Source organism: Onychomys torridus, chromosome 7 (genome assembly GCF_903995425.1).
Source record: "Onychomys torridus chromosome 7, mOncTor1.1, whole genome shotgun sequence".
Lineage (NCBI taxonomy): Eukaryota > Metazoa > Chordata > Mammalia > Rodentia > Cricetidae > Onychomys > Onychomys torridus.
The window spans coordinates 100554602-100576214 of NC_050449.1; the positions used below are offsets into that span (position 1 = coordinate 100554602).

The 21613-nt window shown below is 53.3% G+C and overlaps 4 protein-coding genes and 1 long non-coding RNA gene across 8 annotated transcripts in view; 4 read left to right on the top strand and 1 right to left on the bottom strand.

Annotated features, from left to right (window-relative positions):
• Positions 1-1605, top strand: part of Cacna2d2 (calcium voltage-gated channel auxiliary subunit alpha2delta 2) — a 125298-nt gene extending 123693 nt beyond the window's left edge. For both annotated transcript variants that reach the window (XM_036193230.1, XM_036193231.1), the window contains one exon: positions 1430-1605. In XM_036193230.1, coding sequence (XP_036049123.1) covers positions 1430-1494 — 65 coding nt within the window. In that variant the 3' untranslated portion in view covers positions 1495-1605. The remainder of the gene's footprint in view (positions 1-1429) is intronic.
• A 1179-nt stretch (positions 1606-2784) lies between these two features.
• On the top strand, positions 2785-4761 carry LOC118588024. Its single transcript, XR_004945492.1, has 3 exons — positions 2785-2811; positions 3542-3618; positions 4741-4761. It is a non-coding gene; the product is annotated as an uncharacterized LOC118588024 (long non-coding RNA).
• A 2663-nt stretch (positions 4762-7424) lies between these two features.
• Positions 7425-12138, top strand: Tmem115 (transmembrane protein 115). Its single transcript, XM_036192894.1, has 2 exons — positions 7425-8820; positions 11369-12138. The coding sequence occupies exons 1-2, from the start codon at positions 7970-7972 to the stop codon at positions 11586-11588; spliced, it is 1071 nt and encodes a 356-aa protein (XP_036048787.1). The 5' UTR covers positions 7425-7969; the 3' UTR covers positions 11589-12138.
• Positions 12139-13247: 1109 nt separating this feature from the next.
• On the bottom strand, positions 13248-16217 carry LOC118587160 (cytochrome b561 domain-containing protein 2). Of its 3 annotated transcripts, none has more exons than XM_036192898.1 (4): positions 16015-16217; positions 15462-15615; positions 14965-15002; positions 13248-14068 (listed from the first exon to the last, which is right to left on the bottom strand). In XM_036192898.1, exons 2-4 carry the CDS (start codon positions 15586-15588, stop codon positions 13565-13567), a joined length of 669 nt encoding a protein of 222 aa, XP_036048791.1. In that variant the 5' UTR covers positions 15589-15615; positions 16015-16217; the 3' UTR covers positions 13248-13564. The 3 variants fall into 3 exon arrangements, with proteins under 3 accessions (XP_036048791.1, XP_036048792.1, XP_036048790.1); XM_036192899.1 differs by having other exon boundaries at positions 15462-15665; XM_036192897.1 differs by lacking the exon at positions 16015-16217 and having other exon boundaries at positions 15462-15893.
• Positions 16186-19763, top strand: Nprl2 (NPR2 like, GATOR1 complex subunit). The gene is made up of 11 exons (XM_036192895.1): positions 16186-16444; positions 17137-17228; positions 17306-17474; positions 17626-17734; positions 18096-18232; positions 18325-18422; positions 18541-18577; positions 18676-18769; positions 18844-18961; positions 19196-19338; positions 19423-19763. The coding sequence occupies exons 1-11, from the start codon at positions 16367-16369 to the stop codon at positions 19488-19490; spliced, it is 1143 nt and encodes a 380-aa protein (XP_036048788.1). The 5' UTR covers positions 16186-16366; the 3' UTR covers positions 19491-19763.
• The last annotated feature ends 1850 nt before the right edge of the window (positions 19764-21613 follow it).

Consider the following 21613-nt stretch of genomic DNA (forward strand, 5'->3'; position numbering starts at 1 on the left):
GGGAAAGCCAAGTGTGCTGGCACGTTCAAGAGCTCAGGCAGGAGAATTGCCATGAATTGGAGGCTAGTGAAGACAACAGAGACCATCTTTTGAAAAAAACATAGGGAGCTACGTAGACTGCCAGAACTGCACTAGCCAAGGCCCCCACAAAGGCATGTAACGGGGCTGAGGATAGAGTTTAGTTGCAACAGTGCCTATTACCCGGCATTTACCAAGTCCTGGGTTCAGTCCCCACCATCACTACACCAGATGTGATGGTGCATGCCCATATCCCAACACTCTGAAGGGAATGCATGAGAATCAAGTTCAGAATCATCCTCAGCTACATAAGGGAGTTCTGGGCCAACCTGGACTGCAGGAGACCCTGTCTCAAAAAAATAAAATATGCACACAGCAGAGTAACCCAGTCCAGCTGGGCAGAAAGAGAGACTATGGTGGAGCCCTACAGCCAGATTCTCAGGTCTGTGAGTACATGCCCACATAAAGACAAGCATGTGCACACACTCCTGCATCCATGCCACACACATGCACAGCTCATAAGCCTGAGGCACAGGCACACTGTTGGACCACCCATGCAGGCACTCAGCATTTTCCCCCAGCTGCTCCTAGGAGGAGAGGAGAGCAGACCTTCCCCACGTGCCCTGTACCCCCGGCTGGGAAAGCAGGTGTGCAGAGTCCAAGAGCATCCCTGTCTCACCACACACTGTGGAACAGTCCCTGCCCCGTGGTTTCCCTTCACCCAGCATCCAGTTCCAGGCACCCCACCCTCAGACCTCCACGATGCACTGCAGTGCCGCCACCGGCTGTTCACACCCGTCTCTGGTTGGACTGTCTGTGCCCGTGAGAAACCCTTTCGGTTTGGCCATGTTGATGCCTGACACAGAACAAAACAAGACCTACCAAAATGCAAACAGCTGCGGCAAAGAGAGATAAAAATCCGCAGCCAAAAGCCAATTCCCTTCCTCAAAGTCTCTTTGGAGGCAAAGGAAGCTCGGCATGCGGTTTTTCCATTATGGATGTTATAAGAACAAGACCGGCGCCTCCCCCAGACCATGCATATATATAGCAGTGTGTGTATATATATGTGTGTGTGTGTGTGTCCGTGTATATGTGCTATACAGCAGTATGGAAGCATATACAGCCACGCCAAGGGACTCACTGCCGACAGAGGACCAGGCCCGGGCAACATATTGGCTATAACTGCCCTTCTCCTGCGATGCTGTAGTCTCCACAGGCCCTACACCCTCCTCGCCCTCCCTACTCTCTGGCTCAAACCTGAACGTGGAAGTGGCGGGTTCCCTCTTTGCTGGTGTCTTCCCCTCCCTCACGCCACCTTGCCCCTACCTGCCCCTCCAGCCCCATCAGCTCTGAGCCCCCTGGCCTCCTGCCTCTCCAGCCCCCGCCGGATAACCCCCCGTTTCTGTTGCAGATTTTGAGTTCCTGCTCCCCAGCAGCTTTGAGTCTGAAGGACATGTTTTCATTGCTCCCAGGTAGCTTGCGTGTGGCCTTGCTAAGGCGTCCTCCCCTCCCCTGACCGTCCTGGCCCCACCTCCTGCACTGCTGCCTGGAGCTCTGTGTGTCTGTTCTGTGCGGTGTTGCTCCTAACCCCATAGTAGGATTAAAGGCATGCACCACCATGCCTAGTGGCCCATTAAGTTTTATTTGTAGACACTGGGATTTGAAATTTCATATTATTTTCATATCATAAAAGAGAACAATTATTTTGATTTTTAAAAATTTAGTGTGTATGGATATTTTGCCTGCATATATGTCTATGCACCATGTGTATGCATGGTACCTGTAGAGTCCAGAAGAGAACATTGGCTCCCCTGGAACTAGAGTTATAGATGGTTGTGAGCTGTCATGTGGGTGCTGGGAATCGAACCCAGATCCCTAGAAGAACAATTGGTGGTCTTAACTGCTGAGCCATCTCTCCAGTCCCTTCTTTTGTTTTTTTGTTTTTGTTTTTTTTCTTTAATTTAAAAACATAAAACCCAGCTAGGTGTGGTGGTGCACACTTTTAATCCCAGCACTTGAGAAGCAGAGGCTGTCTGGTACCTCTGTGGGGAATGAAGTGTGCCTTCCTACAGGGCTAGTCCATCTTGATGGGGCTGGTGTATGAGGGTGCCAGCCCGGCTTCAGAGGCAGACTAGGGCCATATGGCAGGAGGGGGACCTTTGGCCAAAGAAGCAGCAGATGGGAAACAGAATAGAGAGCAGCTCACAATCTAAGAGATCCCTGCACAGCCCTCTGAGCCCCTGATCTGTACCTTACAGCTTGGCGCTAATGGCTACGTGTTCGCTATTGACCTGAATGGCTACGTGTTGCTCCATCCTAATCTCAAGCCCCAGGTAAGCCAGGTGAGTGACCTTGGGTGGCAGGTAAACCCTCCAAGAGGAAGACTCCTGATTTCCTATTTGGCTTCCTGCAGACTACTAACTTCCGGGAGCCTGTGACCCTGGACTTCCTGGATGCAGAGCTGGAAGATGAGAACAAGGGAGGTGAGGTGAAGGCAGGGAGGAGGGAGGAGGTGGCTGACACAGGAGCAGGGGTTCACATCTTTTGCCCTTGCAGATCCGTCGCAGCATGATTGATGGTAACAAAGGCACAAGCAGATCAGAACGCTGGTCAAGTCCCTGGATGAGGTATGAAGGCACAGGACGGGGAACAAGGGCATCAGGATGGCACCCATCCCCTCCCACCCACCCAAGCCTGCTCACCCAAGAACCTGACGCAGCCTCCTCTCCCAGAGGTACATAGATGAGGTGATTCGGAACTACACCTGGTGCCTATAAGGAGCACTAACTATAGGTAAGTGAGCCAGAGCTGGGCAGAGAGAGAGAAGGGCGAGTGACCCCAAAGTCTGAACCCAGCTGCTCTCCCTCTTGCGCCCCTGTCCTTACTATTTATTTACCCTGAGATGTTTGGTCCCCCAGGACCTCCCCGGCCCCCCTGGAGCAAGCGGCAGGTCCTGGAAGAACAGGACTGAGGACAGGGGACAGTGTGCCTGATATCCCCCAACCCTAGGGTCTCCTGGGTACCACACCCTAGGATGCATCTCAACACTCATGACTGCTCACAATCAGCATCGCAGCCTGAGCCAGTCTCCACCCTGCAGGCCAAGCTCTATAGGCGTAGGCTGTCTTCATATGCCCCACCCAGCTGCTCCGTGGTCCGTTCTGAAATGCCAGGAGCGCTGGCACACGCCAGAACCAGCCCATACTGCCTCCGGGCTCTCACGGGGTTCATGTCTGTCTCTCAAAAAGCTTCCTGGTTGGTCGGAAATTGTGGGGCAGGTGGGTGCTAAGGTGGGCAGTGGGGTGGGGACTCATGTGGGGCTAGTAGTTTTGAGGCCTCCACGATGATTTGGGAAGGAGAGGGCTCAGGCCTCCAAGGTGCAACTCCTAGGATATGCAGTTGTCGGGGGAGTTGTGGCAGCCGCAGCTTGGACCTCCCTGGCTCCGAGGCCCTAGAGAGGAAGTGCTAGTGGGCCCATCTCTCCTCATCAGTGACCTGTGCTCTCCCCTCCCCTCCTCCCCAGCCTGGGGCTGGTGCTCCCACCCTACAGCACCTTCTACCTCCAAGCCAACCTCAGCGACCAGATCCTGCAGGTCAAGTGTAAGTGCCTGGCCCCTGCCTGCGCCCTGCACCCCTGCCTCTGCCCCTGCACCCTTGGCCGGCCCCAGGCAGCATAGCCAGCCGCGCTTGCCGGCAAGGCAGCCCCTCCTGCCAAGTCTGCCCAGCCTCAGGCGTGCCCACAGGCTGGGGAACCAGCCTTCAGAAGTCTGTGGAAATCTGCATGCTTGCCTTTTCTCAGATTGGTTCTAGACCGTTCTCTCATGGTTTCCGTTGAGGATTGTTTTTTTGGTTTTTCCTATCCTGTGTCTTCCCTTCTTAGCCTGCCTGCCCTGAACACTCCTGGGGCGACATCCCTGGAAGGCCACCTGCCCTCCCTTCTCTTCTGCTCTCCTGCCCCTGTGCCCTCTGTGGTGCTATGTCCCAAGGCCCCTTGTCCTCTCTTCCCCTCCTCCTTCAGTCACATTCTCCCACCGTCTCTTCCTCTCATTCCCCACCTCTCGTCCTCCTAATCTCTCGCCTCTCCTCCTGCTCAGTCCCTCCATCTCTCCCTCCCACTTTTCCTCCATCCCTTCCTCTTCCTGACCCAGAACCGCTGCCGCCCTCTCTCCCTAAGTCTGTCTTCTTCCCTCTCTCTTCCTTCTCTTCCTCTTTCCTCCCTCACTCCCGGTTTACACCCTTCTCCCGCCCCTCCCCTCCCTCTTTCACCCCTGCACACCATCTCTCTCTCTCTCTCTCTCTCTCTCTCTCTCTCTCTCTCTCCTCCTTCCTTCTCCCTCCTCGGCCCCCCACCCCTCTGCCTGTGGCCCCCATGCATGCCTGCTCACCATGGGCCTCTCTGGAGAGGCCTGGATCTCAGGCCTGGCCCTGCCTGCCCAATGCCAGAGGTCACTGGGAGGAGGGCTGGGGCTCCGGCCCCACCGGGCGCCCCCCACCTGCCTGGCCGACTGGGGCCCATCTCCATTGAGTTCTTCGCTCGCTCTCTCTCTTTCTCTCTCATGTCGTTTTTTTGCAAGAAGTTTCCTTTCGGTATGATGATGAGACACAATATTTTCATTCAAACAGCCATTGAATAAATATTGTTTGTGCCCTCCCCCCCTCCCCTTTTCGTTTGTTTTGTTTGTGTTTTGTTTCCTCGCTTTCTCTCTTGGTGGACTGTCCCAGTGCCAATCAGCAAACTGAAGGGCAGTATATTCAGAACCAGTGCACCCTCCTCCCCTCACCCCACCCGCCCTCACGCCCTTGCTTGCCCCCCTTCCTGCCCAGGACCAGCACACCCCTGCCCTCTGGGGCTCCCTCCCAGCATCCCTTGGCTCCTCAGTTCTTGCCTTTCCTCTGACCTGACACCCCTCTTAGAGCCAGTAGCCCACTTCTGGGCTGTCTGCAGAGAGTTCTCCAGCGTGTCCTGTGGGCCCAGATCTTCCTCCTCTTCCCAGTTTTTGTGGGACCTCGTGGGAAGCCCTCTGCCTCCCCGGTTTCTCTGCCCCTCCAAGACAACTCAACAGTGCGGACAGAGCTGGATGCTTCTCCACCACCACCCACCAGCAGGGCAGGAGGCTTGAGATGGAGCTGTTAAGTCCGCCCTCGGGAGCTCCTGTAAGGCTGTGGGAGAAGGAAGTCCAGCAGGCGCCCCCTAATGGCACTTAGGCCTCTGGGTTCTGCTTGGACCCAGAGCTCACTGCCCTCCTAGAGGAGAGGTGGCAAGGCTCAGAAGCCTTAGTGGGGTCACCCAGGCAACCAGGCCACAGGAGGACAAGGCTAACCAACCACCCTGGGTAACATCTGTGTCCTGCTGCTCCCACTGCCTTGCTAAGGACCCTGGGCTATCCCTGCTCTTGGGTGCCGCTCTGTAGACCAGGCTGGCCTCGAACCCACAGAGATCCACCTGCCTCTGCCTCCCAAGTGCTGGGATTAAAGGCACGGACCACCACCACCCAAGGACTCTGTATTTTGATTTGCTGTATATAGCATATAGTAGGAACCCTGAGCCTAGACAAAAATAAAAGGTAGAAGGCAGTTTTGAACACACAGGCAGTTGTGCTGAAACCAATAGTTAAACAAGGTTCTGCATTTTATAATAAAGTTTCTCATCATATAATTAATCACACTTTTAAAAACATGCACTTTTTAAAAAAGCAGCAATATACAACAGCAAAAAATCTCAGGACTGGAGAGATAGCTTGGTGGTTAAAAGTACTTGCTGTTTGCCCGGCGGTGGTGGCACACGCCTTTAATCCCAGCACTTGGGAGGCAGAGCCAGGAGGATCTCTGTGAGTTCGAGGCCAGCCTCGTCTACAGAGCAAGATCCAGGACAGACACCAAAACTACACAGAGAAACCCTGTCTCAGAAAAAAAAAAAAAAAGTACTTGCTGTTCTTATAGAAGACCTGAGTTCCACCCTCAGCACCCACATCTGGTGGCTCACAACCTAACTACAGATCCAGGGATCCAGCATCCTCTTGTGGCCTCTGTGACCTGCACACATACATGACAGAGACACACATACATGTAAATAAAAATAATTTTTAAATAAATCTCAAGAAACACCCTACCGGGTATAGCATGAATCTTAGATGGTCTTTCTAATAAAATCAAACCTGAGGCCAGTTATTGGGGTGAATGCTGGAAGATCAGAGAAGCAGAACAAACCACAGCTACCTCACCTTGCCAGTTCCTCAGCTGATCCTGTTTCCTCAGACTGGAAGCCTCTCAGTCCTCAACCAGAATGAATCTCAGCTCAACTGCTGCTCGAAAGCCTAAAAGCTTAACCAGCCAAATGCTGCTAATTTCTGATCTCCACACCTTATATATCTTTCTGCTTTCTGCCATCACTTCTTGGGATTAAAGGCGTGTGTCACCCTGCCTGGCTGTTTCCAGCGTGGCCTTGAATTCACAGAGATCCAGAGGGATTTCTGTCTCTGGAATGCTAGGATTACAGGTGTGAGTGCCACCATTTTCTAGCCTTTGTATCTAGTGGCTGTTCTGTCTCTGACCCCAGATAAGTTTGTTAGGGTGCACAATATTTTGGGGAACACAATACCACCACAACCGGGGGCTATTATAGCATGAAGTTGAGCCTAGACCAGTCTGGCTGGTACTTATAGGGAGAACACTCTCAATTCCAGTGGAACCAAGTCTCTGGTGGGAGGAGTCACTGAAGTAACACAGTCTTGTCCCTTGTCCCCCCTCAGGTGGAAAGCCTCGGTTCATGAGGCAGGAACAAGGGCAATGTGAACACCCAAAATGGCCTGACATTTACATTGCTGTCGTCTTTGATCCTTAATCCCAGCACTCAGGAGGCAGAGACAGGCAGATCTCCGTGAGTTCGAGGCCATCCTGGGCTACAGAGTGAGCTCCAGGACAGCCAGGGCTACCCAGAGAAAGAAACTGTCTGGTGGGGGCAGGGAGGGCGGTGAGAAAAGCCTGCCATTATCAGCCTTTTTAAGGTTTGTGAAATTGCACTTCAAAAATGTTCGGGAACTTGGTCAATATCACAGTGACTCCAAAAGACGGAACAAGGGATCTAGCCTGCCCTAGGCTCTATTTGCCAGACCACGGAGTTTCTCGTTAGTTCACACACGTTGGTACAACACACCAGAACCGTTCAACATCCTTAAGTACCAGCTTACAAAAACACTGCTGTACCTGTACAAATTACAAATAGAGTCACCGTCCTCCAGAGAATTCAGCAAGTCCATCACTTCCCTAACCACCAACACCCGCCCCAAGAACTAGAGGCGTCCTCCCTGAGAACTACAACTCCCAAGCACCCCCGCCTTACACTCCACGGGGACCGGTCGGGCGCACGGCTTCTGGGACTTGTGGTTCTATGCGGAAACCGGACGGCTGGGTCCCAAGGACTCCGTATCCCAGCATGCCGAGGAGCCGGAAGGCAAGCGCTCAGAGGGCGCACCGCCGCGGCGGCCTCCGGGGGCGCGCAAGCGCGGCGCCCCTGTTTGTCGGCCCCGGAGAAGGGAGGAGGTACCGTCAAGTCAAAACCCTAGCGCAGAAGGAGCTAAACGGTCTTGACTTGGGCCGGAGCAAGGCACCAGTGCCCCGCGGAGTTTCAGAGTGGATGGAGGAAGCCCAGCCTTGAGATCAACGCTAGTGCGGCCAGCCTGGCCGCTGGGCCTCCGGAACCGGCAGGCAGGCGTGTCCAAGCCACCCAGGGCCTAAGCTCAGGTCCTCGGCCAGGAGCACAGGCTCTGGCCTGGCAGCAAGGCTTTCTCTTCCCCTTGGAACTACAGCCGGACCAAACCGGAAGCAGAACCTTCACAGAGACCAGTGAGTAGCCGGGCCCGGGCCTCCAGTCGGGGCCGGACTGGGACGAGGCCCCGGGGAGGCCCCTCGGCCACCTTCCTCACCTTGCCTCAAGCCGACGGCCGTCGGGAAGATGCAACGCGCCCTACCCGGTGCCCGCCAGCACCTGGGGGCCGTCCTGGCCAGCGCCAGCGTGGTGGTGAAGGTGCTGTGCGCCCTGGTCCTCTTCCTCTATCTGCTTTCCTTCGCCGTGGACACGGACTGCCTGGCGGTCACCCCAGGCTACCTTTTTCCACCCAACTTCTGGATCTGGACCCTGGCCACGCATGGGCTGATGGAACAGCACGTGTGGGACGTGGCCATCAGTCTGGCCACAGTAGTGGTGGCCGGGCGATTACTGGAGCCCCTCTGGGGAGCTCTGGAGCTGCTCACCTTCTTCTCGGTGGTGAATGTGTCCGTGGGGCTTTTGGGGGCCTTCGCCTATCTCCTCACCTACATGGCTTCCTTCAACTTGGTCTATCTGTTCACTGTTCGTATCCATGGCGCCCTGGGTTTCCTAGGTGGTGTTCTGGTCGCGCTCAAGCAAACTATGGGAGACTGTGTGGTTCTGCGCGTGCCCCAGGTCCGCGTCAGCGTAGTTCCCATGCTATTGCTGGCCTTGCTGTTACTGCTCCGCTTGGCCACGCTGCTCCAGAGCCCGGCACTGGCTTCCTACGGCTTTGGACTGCTCTCCAGTTGGGTGTATCTTCGCTTCTATCAGCGCCATAGCCGGGGCCGAGGGGACATGGCTGACCATTTTGCTTTTGCCACCTTCTTCCCGGAGATCCTGCAGCCCGTGGTGGGGCTGCTAGCGAACTTGGTGCATGGCCTCCTGGTGAAAGTTAAGATTTGCCAGAAGACAGTGAAGCGCTATGATGTGGGAGCGCCATCTTCCATCACTATCAGCCTCCCAGGGACAGACCCTCAAGATGCGGAGCGGAGAAGGTACTGTGAACACTTGGAGAACCTTGGCTAGCTAGACTCTTGATGGAGTCACGTACCATCCATTGAGGAGCTTGCTCTACATGGGCTGGAGAACTTTAGGCAAGAGTTGGGGGCAGCTTCAGAAAGGACTCAGGATTGGGCCTTGAGGAGCAAACTCAGTATGTAGGTTTCTGGGCTCTAGTGTGTTTTTCTCACCTCTTGGGCCACTTAAGCGGCCTACCTGCCCAGTCGCCTTTGGTCTTGCCTCAGAGTTTCCAAATTGTAGAGACTGGCCCTGTAGGAGACGGAAGCTTTTGGTCCGTTTCTCCTGCGATGGGAATGGGGAAGGATGTCTGTGTAAGTGTTTTCCTCCCTCTTAATGTCGGATGGTTGGGGTATTACTAAATTTGCTCCTCTTTCAGGCATGTCACCAAACATAGGGCGACAGGCTGAATGACCCACTGCAGGAACCCGCTGACCACACCAGGCAGGTCTGAGACCTTTGCATTCCTTATAACCCAGAGTGTCTGCAGCATCAGTAATTTCACTGCATTATTCACTGGACACTTTGGCCAAGGCAGAAGAAAGCTTTTTAAATTTAGCTCTTACTACCTCAGACCTATGGACAGTTTACAGTCCCAGCTCCGTGTCCAATGTTATTCTTGAGACTTTTCGAGCAGTCTCTCAAAAGCCTCGGCATTTGTCAAAAGTTTCTGCCTTTGCTCACCTGTGAAACAGGTTCCTGACATCAGTGGAAGAATTTTCCCCGGAATAATCCACTGATGCTGTGTAGTTGAGTGTAGAACATGCCTTCCTTGAAGGGTTACCAGCTGGTAGGTGTGAGAACACACCCGGGCATGCTGCAGGCCTAATTCCGGGCCCTACAGTTTGAGGGTTTTGGGGGTATCCTAAAGACAATTCCATCTTGATCTTATTTAGTAGAAGAAATGGGCTGGGAGGGCTGAGCTTTGGAGCTGTTCAGATGGGGCTGGGCCAGAGGTTGCCCTTGCCCTAGTGAGGTCTCGAATTGCTATGGTTGACTGGTCATTCAGAAAACCACTATCCAAGATCAAGAAAATGGACAGAAAAGGAAGAGTCGGGATTGGGGCAAGAGGCGGGTTCCTGGCGTAGTGCGATGGTTCTTGGCTAACATGAAGTGGGTATTACTCTGTCGTCTGACTGTGCCATCCCAAAAGGTCTCTGACCCACAAAGTGACTGCTGACAAGGACATCTCCAAGAGTAGTCTGGGGAGGAGTGTGGTGGGATTCTAACGCCCGTGTCCCTGTGGCTTTTCCTTAGCATGCTAGAAAGTTTGATCTTGGAAAGCCATAGATGACCGCCTTTAGTGGCAAATAGACTGAGCCATCAAGATCCGCAGTGACCAGCTAGAGTGGCCACTTCCCCTTCTGTGGGCCAGAGTGCTGAACACTTGGACCCTGTTCTCCACTGAGGCTGTGTAGCTCAGTGTAGGGCATGCCTTCCTTGAAGGAGTAGCCAGCTGGTGTCCAGGGTGAATGCACCCAAGGCATGCTGCAGCCTAATTCTGAGCCCCTATGGCTTGCATCTTTTTGGGTGTTATTTTCTCACCTTTTCTCCAAATGGTGAGTGCAGAAGTCTACCCCATGAAAACAATAGGCTCTGCTCTATGTCACGCCCACACGGGCTGGTTCTTTTCTACAAGGGCTCTGCTAAGAACTCGAACTTGGAGGCTTTGGAAAACTTCTAGGAAGAGTAGTATCTTAGTTAGGAAGGGTGAAACATCCAAACTGGCGCTGCTTCATTAACCCTTCCTTAGCTGAGCCTGGTGAAACAGGTCTATATTCTCCACTGCTCAGGAGGCTGAAACAGGAGGTTCATGAGTTCAAGGTCTGCCTGGGCTACAAGAGCTAGCTTAAAGCCAGCATGGACAATTTCATTAGTAAGACTTGCCTCATCAAAAATAAAAATAAAAAATAAAAAAGTGGGCCTAGCAGTGGTGCTGCACACCTGTAATCCCAGCACTTGGGAGGCAGAGCCAGGCAGATCTCTGTGAGTTAGAGGCCAGCCTGGACCACAGCACAAGATCCAGGACAGGCACCAAAACTACACAGAGAAACCCTGTTGGGGGGGGGGGGAGTATTTCGTTTGTTTGTTTAAAGGGCTGGGAACATAGCTCTGAGGTAGAGTGTGTGCCCTAGGTTTAATCCCTAGTACTACAAAAATAAATGACGCTGTCCTTGGATGTTACACCAGTGCACACTCATCTCCAGGGACTAAGACATTCCACTTGTCTGCCCTGGAGCACTAGATCTGTCTTCAGCTAACAAACTCAGAAGCATCCCTGGTGCTGGCCTAGGAGGTGGGCTGCAGCCTTCTCAGCCTGGAGAGGTGGTGGCCATGGGGCCCCTCGTTCTAATTGGCAAAGCAGGTCCTGACCGGTCTCCTGGACCCTGCATGAGGAAGGGAGACCATGGGATTGGGGGGGGGGGGGAGGTGTCTCTGTGGTGGGGGAAGCTGGCTTTGGAGGAAGGCTGCAGAGTGGGTGCCTCTCCCAAGCCCGGCGTGACATCTTCTCTTTTCTGGCTGTAGGCAGCTGGCCCTAAAGGCTCTGAACGAACGGCTGAAGAGAGTGGAGGATCAGTCTGTCTGGCCCAGCATGGATGATGATGAAGAGGAGGCTGGGGCCAAAAAGGACAGTCCTCTGCCCTCAGAAAACGCTTCCACACCCCCAGGGAAGGGGACTGCCCCAGAATCCAGTCTCATTACCTTCGAGGCAGCCCCCCCAAACTGTAACCCCAGACCACTTTGAGTATAGCTCCTTTCCTCCCATGCCCTCCCTGACACGCCTCAGCTACTCCAGGGCACTGACTGCTCTGCGGAGGGGGAAGAGGGCCTTCTGCTGTTTCTCAACAACACTACATGGGACCCTTGCTACCTGGTTCCAACTCCAGACAGCCACAATGCCAGGTATGGGGCCTCTGAGCGTCAGCCAGTCCAGCCCCCCATTTGTGGTAAGATTGTACCTCAGCAGGTACAGTCCCTCACCAAGGAAGTGGCTGCAGGGACACTGTGTCACAGCTCCGGGGCCAGCCCTCACATCTGAAACTGGTTGCCAACAGCCCTGAGCCAAGGCAAGGATTTGTATTTGCCAAAACTGTTCTGGGGGCCCATCCAGTGTGGGTCTGCACATCTCTGCCCACCCCCAGACTGCATTCTTGTCAGGGTTCTTGTGCCCTTCTCCTGTGGCAGTGACTGTCTAGCCAGAGCCGCCACAACTCCCAGGTATTTTCTACAGGACCACCTGAGCGGGCAGCCAAGCCCAGCCTCAGTGTCAATAAAGCGGTTCTTTGAGGTACGGCTCTTGGGCTCCGTCAGGCCACCTTGTGCAGCCCTCTTGTGCTTACCAAATGCAAAATTCAGTGTGTTTTCTGGGTCCTAGGGCTCAGTTCCATGGCAACTCCACCTGGCTAAGAACCCATTGCCCCACCTCTTCTCAGCTACTCTATGCTGCTGCTAAGCAATCTTGTCAGAGCTGGCACCTCGGTCCCTCTCCTCTTGTCTCTCCTCTCCGTTAGAAAGGCTCTGTGCGAGGACCTGACCGTTAAAGGCCTTCCCACCATGGGAGTTGTCTTAGGCAGGGCATGGTGGCACATGCCTATAATCCCTGTCTCAGACAAACAAAAACCTGAGGCCGAAGGTGGAGCTCGGTTGGTAGAGCGCTTGCTTAGCATTTAAAAGCTTAGGTTTGAGTCCCAGCATGGCATAAACGGAGCATGGTGTGTGTGTATATATACATATATGTATGTATGTATATATGTATGTATGTATATGTATACACACATACACACGGTATACATGTACCTATACGTACCTATAATCCCAGGACTCTGATGTGGAAGCAGGAGGATCTGAGGTTAAACCATCAATCATCCTTGGCCACATAGCAAGTTCAAAGCCCACATGAGAAACATGAAACCTTGTCTCAAAATCAAAAGGAAGGTTTTTCTTGTTCATGATTCAACTTTCTTTTTCGAGTCAGGGTCTTACCATTGTAGCTTTGGCTGGCCTGACCTGGAACTCACTTTGTTGACCAGGCTGGTCTTGAGTTCACAGAGATCCACCTGCCACCATAACCGACTATGGTTCAACTTCTAAGTTGTGCACCGTGCGTGGCGCCTGTGGAAACGGTCCATCTCCATCTCTCCTATCACTGATCCAACCATAGTCTCCAGACTCTAGCACAGTTAACTGGAAACAGCTGCACTGTCCACCTGTCACCTACTAATACCCTGGGTGTCATAGGAAGCTTAGCAGAAGGCTTCTGAGGGCCTCCCACTTCTGGAGAATGCCCACCATGTCGAGGGGCCACCCCTCACAGCTGCCCACAGTCTCATGGTAGTGGCATGAGTGAGACCCATTCCCAGCTCGGCACTACTGCTCCCTGCAGTCTTTCCAGTTTTGGGGGTTGTTTTGAGTTTCAGTTTTTTGTTTATTTTTCTTCATGATTTCTGGACATACCAGTACAAATATAAGCTGTATGGCTGGGGAGACAGTGTTGCAACCCCAACATCATCCAGACACATGATCCATGCTACCCTGGGTTGATAGCAAGAAAAGAAAAGGGAGACACTCTAGCATGAGGAGCAGAAATGTTAAGGTCTACCCCTGAGTGCCCTAGCACCTGAAGTGTTCCCTGACCCCATCAGCTAAGAGCATCAGGCAGGTTCCCAGCCCCAGGTCCTATGCAAATCCCCAAATCCCGGCTTCCTGGTAGCTGGGAAGTGCTCACGGTTGGATCCTCTTGCGGTATAGGTAGGCATTGCTCACTTGGTTCATGATCACCAAACTGGTGAGGATGGGGCACAGCACAGCCAGGTACCAGGCAACGCCAGTGACAGCAGCAGTGAACCAGAGTGAGCACATGCCCAACAGGAGGCTGGCACTGCCCATCAGGTAGCCCACCAACCCAGAAGTGGCATGGTAGAGTTTCAGCTTTGCCAGGGGCCATCGAGGCAGCAACTTGGGGTAGAGCAGCCCCATACCACCTGAACACTGCAGACCTGCCCACAACACCGCTATCAGCCCTGCCTGCCCGTGGCCAGTGGCCAGGTGTGCTTTGCCAAGCTGCTCTTTGTGGAGGATGACAAGACCTAGACCCAGCAGAGCACAGAGTAGGGCTAGTAGCTGAAGCACCCAGTGGCAGCGTGCTCGGACCTTCCGTGAGAGGGAACGCAGCAGTGAGCTCTCCGGAGAAAACATGAGGAGTGCCTCAGTCATCAGGAAGGAGAACTAAGGAGACAGAGAGACTCAAGTTAGGACGTTATAAGCACTTCAGATAACCCTCCAAGCAGGTGCACTTGGCCCCATCCTCCTTCATTCCCTTCCCCAAGGACAAAATGCTGCATTTGGTGAGACAGTGGAAGGCCCTGTGTGGGGCAAAATGTCTGCCCTGAGTAGTTAGGGACAGCTGCCTCTCTAGACTTCTTCCTAGGTACTTTTCTGAAATGTCACCTCTGCTACATTACCCAGCAAACAAGGTTTGAGACGTGGCAGTTATAAATGATTCACAGCTTTGTTTGCCTCCCATGAGGCTGGATACAATTTCTTGGCAAGAACTGTCCACATGGGTGCACTGTTTCAGGGGAAATTAGATGCATCACCATAAATTAAGGTCTTCAAGGACAGAGCAATCTCCAAATGCAATCTCTCAGCTTCCTGACTGGAGGTAAGAGAAGCCTCATTTTGTGCTTGGGTGAGCTTCATCCATCTGTCCTGAGTCTTCCATTTTTCAAGCCTTGGATATATGTCAGAGGCTGGAACATGAAACTTCACTAAATGGGTTTTTTGTTTGTTTGTTTGTTTGGTTTGGTTTGGTTTGGTGGTTTGTTTTTTGTTTTGTTTTGTTTTGTTTTTTTGTTTTTTTGTTTTTTTTTTTTTTTTGGTTTTTCGAGACAGGGTTTCTCTGTGTAGCTTTTTGTGACTTTCCTGGAACTCACTTGGTAGCCCAGGCTGGCCTTGAACTCACAGAGATCCTCCTGTCTGTCTCCCAAGTGCTGGGATTAAAGGCGTGCGCCACCACCGCCTGGCTAAACTGGTCTTTTAATAATAAATGCTTCCAAGAATTCTGAGGGTCACCACCTATGCCCACACTCTACCCCTAAAAGCTACCCAGATCCACTACTTACAGCCAGAGACATAAGAACAGGGTGCCAGGAGAACAGACCTGGAATGAGAAGAGGAAGCCTCTTGTAGCTGAGGGAAAAGGAACCAGCATATCCATCCCTACAGGCTGAATGTGGACAGCCCATCCATCACCTAAAGAGGCGCCAAAATGTGAGTCCCCTCTTGTAACAAGCTCATCTTACCCACCCCCTATTCTCTTCCTGGGACAGAGAGCATGCTCTACCATTCCTCTGATAGCTCCTTCCTCCAGCGTCTCCATGAGTCAGGAATGAAATGCCAAGTCAAAGAAAGAGAAACCATGTACTCTCTGAAGCTTGGCCAGGCTGGCAGAGCCCCCACACTGATCTGCTCTCCCCAGGAGTTAAATACTGCCAGTACAGGACATTCTTCAGCCAGCCAAGCCTGTTCCCACGAGTTAAGCCCATCACTTCCTACTGCCCCTATTCCCCTAAGAAAAGTGGCTTTTTACTTCCCATAGTCAACTATGAATTCTACTTACTGGAGCCAGGTCTGGCAAGTACAGCCACAAAGATGGTAAAGCCCAAGGCCACAAGGTGGGCTGCAGCCCCAGAGGCAGTGCGCAGAGCTCGGTAGATGTGCGACTCCGTCTCCACAGAAAGGGCCATGGTCAGCCCAGCTGATAGCTGTACAGCCTAAAAGCATCGTAGGCGTTGGCAAGGGTGCCCACTGTCCACGCCTCTCCCTGAGGACAGTAATTCAGGGCAGGAATGCCACCTTTTTTCGGAGGAGTTATGACAGAAGCAGAACAAAGCCGACACCAAGAATAGTCCCAACTTAACAGAGTCTACCTGTCAAACACCTGTATTTGAAGTGGTACTGATCGCACCGGCCAGGTGGGATGCGTAAGGACACGTAAGACTACAAATCCCAGAATGCAGCACGTCATCACTAGCGGGAACGGAAGGCGTGGAGCCCTACGGGAATTGTAGTTCCCAGCTGCTTTCCTACCTAGGCGTGGATCTCTTTGCACATTGCCTCCCCACGTGCACCTAGCACGCTGTACCTCCACAATAGGAATTTGCCTTCCTCACCTGCTTCTCAGGTTCGACGCAGTGACTTCCTCCAAAATAAACTGGACCCCCGGGCCCGCCTGCCGCGCCACCGCTCCGTTAAGGAGGCGCTTCACTTCCGGGTGCGTTGTCCACCCACCCAAGACTTCCTGGGACAAGCCCCCTCCCATCCCATCCAGCGCCAGCCACGCCTCTGAGTCGCGCCGGTCGCGCAGGCGCTGTTGAGTTGACGGCTCTTCTGGTTTACGCTCACAAACCTCTCTATCCTAGCTAGCCCAAGCAAGCCTCTTTCTCTTTTTGACAGGTGTTCCCAGGAGTGGAGGCGATCACCGCACGAAAGACAAGGGACTACAGACTTGGAACGGTCAGCGCCATGGGCAGCAGTTGCCGCATCGAATGCATATTCTTCAGCGAATTCCACCCAACGCTGGGACCCAAAATTACCTATCAGGTGCCTTCCACAATCCCGGGACTGGACGAGGAGAGGGATGCTCTCCGGAGCTCAGCTGGCTGCCTGGAGGGGTTGTGGGTGCCTGTGCTGCATCCAGGCATGTCATTCCATTCATAGATAACCTTGAATGGAGAGGATACACAGAGCCAGGTCTCTGGTTCCTAGGAGGGGAAGGAGATTTTCCACACAAGCAGCTTTTGTGGCAAATTAGGCTGTAGGATTCAGGGAGGTGGCGGGTCTTGTAGAGGTTTAGATCATCCAAGAGAATCACTGGATTGAGACACAAATGATGCATAAAACTTAGGTGAGAGCCGGGCGGCTGTGGCGCAGGCCTTTAATCCCAGCACTCGGGAGGCAGAGGCAGGCGGATCTCTGTGAGTTCAAGGCCAGCCTGGTCTACAGAGTGAGATCCAGGACAGGCACCAAAACTACGCAGAGAAACCCTGTCTCGAAAACAAACAAAAGAAACAAAAAAGTTAGGTGAGCGCAGAAAGAGTATGACAGGCAGTGGGAATAGTGAATGCCAAAGCTGGGAAGCTTTCCCAAACATACCACCGTGTGTTTGGAAACACAGAGGAGTCGTATACTGGGTGGGTGAGGGGAAGAAAACAGTAGGGGACTTGTGCCTGGGGTGGGATGTATAACCACCCAACCCCAGGGTCCACTGGGACTCTCGTCACTGCCCTCCCCAGGTCCCTGAGGATTTCATCTCCCGGGAGCTGTTTGACACGGTCCAGGTGTACATCATCACCAAGCCCGAGCTGCAGAACAAGCTCATCACTGTGTGAGGTCTTAGTTGGGTGGGAGCAAAGGGGTCCCCGGCTGGCTTGGGAGCGGGCTGACTCTGCTCTACCCATCCAGCACAGCCATGGAGAAGAAGCTGATCGGCTGCCCCGTGTGCATTGAACACAAGAAGTACAGCCGCAATGCCCTCCTCTTCAACTTGGGCTTCGTGTGTGATGCTCAGGCCAAGACTTGTGCCCTGGAACCCATTGTTAAAAAGCTGGCTGGCTACTTGACCACGCTGGAGGTATGCAACACGGTGGGCATGGGTGCACGACAGACACAGTTGAGGAAACTGTGCCTATGTCTCCAGTCCCCAGCCTCCACCAACCATCTCAGAATGCCCACAGCTGGGAGCTCTGAGGTATACTCAACCATGTTGTTCATGTTTTGTCCAGCTTGAAAGCAGCTTTGTGTCCACAGAGGAGAGCAAGCAGAAGTTGGTGCCCATCATGACCATCTTACTGGAAGAACTAAATGCCTCCGGCCGGTGCACTCTGCCTATTGGTATGGCAGCCTCTACTGGGACAGTATATGATAGGGGAAGGAGGGAGGGTACAGAAATGAATACAGCCACTGCAGGAGAACAAGATTCTTGGACAGATCAGTGGGCAAGAAATAGCCACGGTTGAAGCAATGCTGTCTGAGGGTTCACTATATAATGGGGGTGAAGGAGCAGCCAGAATCCCTCAGCACTACTTCTTGGCTACATTCTCACACCTCTCTGGGCCTTGGTTTCTTGCTCCATAAAACAAAGAATGATACTCCCAGGATCCACCTGCCTGCCTCAGTTAATCTAGGAGAGTTAGGAAGTACTGAGGGCCCCTTGGGAAAGATGACACTGAGGATATGGGTCGGGTCCCCGCAGATGAATCCAACACCATCCACCTGAAGGTGATTGAGCAGCGGCCTGACCCTCCCGTGGCTCAGGAGTATGATGTGCCTGTCTTTACCAAGGACAAAGAGGATTTCTTCAACTCACAGTGGGACCTTACCACACAGCAGGTACACTAGGCCTCTCATAAGTATTATCACCTTGGGCTGCCCACAGCCTTAGCTCCATCTCACCCTTGCTGACCCTGCCTTGCTCTTTACAGATCCTGCCCTACATCGATGGATTCCGCCATGTCCAGAAGATCTCTGCTGAGGCAGACGTGGAGCTCAACCTGGTGCGCATCGCCATTCAGAACCTGCTGTGAGTGAAGACCAGTTATGCCATTTATAGGGCCAGCAGTCAGGGGGGAGCTGAAGGACTCCGAGTATGGTGGTGGGAATACGTGGTGTTTGGACACTTAGCAATTCTCTTTCCCCAGGTACTATGGTGTCGTGACACTGGTATCCATCCTCCAGGTAGGTGAGTCTGGGATACAGTTAACTGTATGGCTGGGCCAGATCAAGCCAGACTCCCAAGCATATCGTTCAGGCCCTGCACCCTTGCTGTGTTCTAGTACTCCAATGTGTACTGCCCAACACCAAAAGTCCAGGACCTGGTAGATGACAAGTCCCTACAGGAGGCATGTCTATCCTACGTCACCAAGCAAGGTAGTGGCAAACCCTGTGGGAGACCGATCTGGGGAGGACAAAGCCACCTAGGAAGCTGACCCTGGCACCCACAGGACACAAAAGGGCAAGTCTCCGAGATGTATTCCAGCTGTACTGCAGCCTAAGCCCTGGCACCACTGTGCGAGACCTCATTGGCCGCCACCCCCAGCAGTTACAACACGTGGATGAAAGGTCAGAGGGTCATTCTCAGGCATGCATGGTGGACTGAAGTGTCTTGAGTCTCCCCGGAGGAGCCTCGAGCCAAATAGGAAGCAGGAGATTCCCAATGAGTATAGTGTGTGGCCTGCCAGAACAGGCAGGTTTCTTGGAGATGGTGCGCGTGGAGGTCACTCTAGCCCGTAAGGCACTGAAGGAGAGGGCTGGCTAGGCTGGGGTATCAACTCTCCTCCCCAACCATCACTTCAGGAAGCTGATCCAGTTTGGGCTCATGAAGAACCTCATCCGGAGACTACAGAAGTATCCAGTTCGAGTGGTTCGGGAGGAGCGGAGCCACCCTGCCCGGCTTTACACAGGCTGCCACAGTTATGACGAGATTTGCTGCAAGACAGGTGGAGGCAGGCAGGGCCGGCTGGGGAGGTGAGGGCTGACTGGCCACGCCAGGGCTGCTGACCTTGCCTCGCTCACCCCACCAGGCATGAGCTACCATGAACTGGATGAGCGACTAGAAAATGACCCCAACATCATCATTTGCTGGAAGTGAGGCTGGCTGGAGCCTAGCACTGTGGCTACTTGCCCCTGCTAAGCCCTCATTGGTCCAAGACAAGTAGGCTAGTACATACAGCCTGGGAGGTGATCCTCGGTTTTGTAAATAAAGTCGTCCATGTCATCCTGTGGAATGAATATTGAGTACTGCCTCAGCCAACCACAGAAGAACTGTGAATGTGCTGGCCGTGCCAACTAGCCTGGCCTGGCTGGAGTGCCACCTAGTGGACAGAAATGACAACGGACAAGTAAACAAGGGTTTGGTTTGGTTTGGTCTGGTCTGGTTTTTGTTTTATTGGCAGAGGGAGGGCGGGGGTGGGTAGGTGAGGGGGGATAGGAGTTGGGGAGAGGTAGGGGGGACTGTTGAGACAGGATCTCACAATGTAGCTTTGGCTGTCCTGGGATTCACTATGTAGTCCAGGCTGGCCTTCAACTCTGCCTGCCTCTTTTACTAAATGCTGGGATTAGCATGCACCACTATGCCTGGTCACACCTAGGATTTTAATGTGTGTGTGTGTGTGTGTGTGTGTGTGTGTGTGTGTGTGTGTGTGTGTGTTTATAAGGGGTGAGGGTGTTTTTTGAGACAGGATCTTATGCAGCACAGACTGGCCTGGAACCTGCTGTGTAGCAGATGACCTTGAACTTCTGATTCTCCTGCCTCTGTCTCCTGTGTATTAGGAGTGTAGACTTACGCTCCCACAGCCTGTGTATATGGTGCTGGGGATTGAAGCCAAGGCTTTGTGTGTGCTAGGCAGGTACTCTGGGCCTGTGAACTGAAGGCGCTGGAATCAGATGGAGCCAAAGATGCTGTGGGTTAGATTGTCAAGCAAGACCTCACTCGGGAGACTCAAGCTGAGCCTTGCAGGAGCAAGAAGAGTATTCCAGAAGAAATAAGTCCGAGACCCTAAAGCAAGGACTAACTGTGGTAGTGCATTCCTAGAACACCAACGCTCAGGAGGCTAACATTCAAGGACAGCATGGACTATAGAATGTGGTTAAAGCCAGCCTGGGTGTCATAGTGAGACTTGTCTTGAAAAGCCAAAGGCGTCTGTGAGGAATTCAGGGGAAGCCCACGGGGTTGGAACATGGAAATGAGCATAGCGGTGCCCATCCGAAACCCCAACACTTGGGAAGCTGACCAAGGAGGAGGAAGATTTGGACCAGCCTGGATCTCTAGTGAGCTCCAGGTTGGTCTTGGCTATTTGAGGGCCTGTCTCAAAGAAAGAGGAGGGGTGTTGGAGAGATGGCTCAGTGGTCAAGAACACTACTGCTCTTGTAGAAGACTAGCGTTTAGTCGCCAGCACCCACGTGGGGCAGCTCACAATTGTCTATGACTCCAGCTCCAGGGGATTCCATGCCTCTGGTCTCCGTGTGTAAGCATTACAGCTGGGGTGAAAAGGTATCCTGGCAGCCGAGAGCCAAGGACTACTGCAAAGTCACACCGCACAACAAACCTTACACAGGAGATTTATTGGGAGGGGAAACGGGGCCGGCTGCCTCTGCCGGAGCGAGAAAGGGCAGCAAACTGAACAGCACACAGGGCTTACTTAGAGCATCTTGGAAAGGGGGTGGAACTCTTCAGGGTGGAGATCGGTGGGATTTCATGTCCAGAGAGTGGGCATTTACTCTGTAGCGTGGGGGCAGGGTCCGGCAGTCAGAGTATTCTGTGGGACCTGGCAGTAAGAGGTCGGCAGGGGAGGGGCCTGGCCACGCGTGTGGCTCCAGGGGCTCACACCGTGGGCACCTGCACACGCGTGCACACGTGCACAGACAAACACCATTTAGAAAGAAAAGAGGACGATGGGACAAAACTTGAAGCACACAGGTAGGAGAAAGGGTGAGAGAGGGGTCCTTCAGAGCAGCTGGTGAGTGCTGGGGTCCAGTATTCGGGGTGCCAGAGGTGCAGGCACAGGGCCATCCTCAAGAGAAGAATGTTAGGTGTACATCCTTAGGACTGCTGGCTGCTGGGCTGAACGTGGCGACACAAGCCTTTAATTTCAGCACTAAAGAGACAGCAGAGGTCCGAGGGGCTCTATGACTTGGAGGCCAGTTTAATATACATAGGGAGTTCCAGGCCAGCCTGGGTCACAAAGTAAGACCCTGTATCCAAAAAATTAAAGA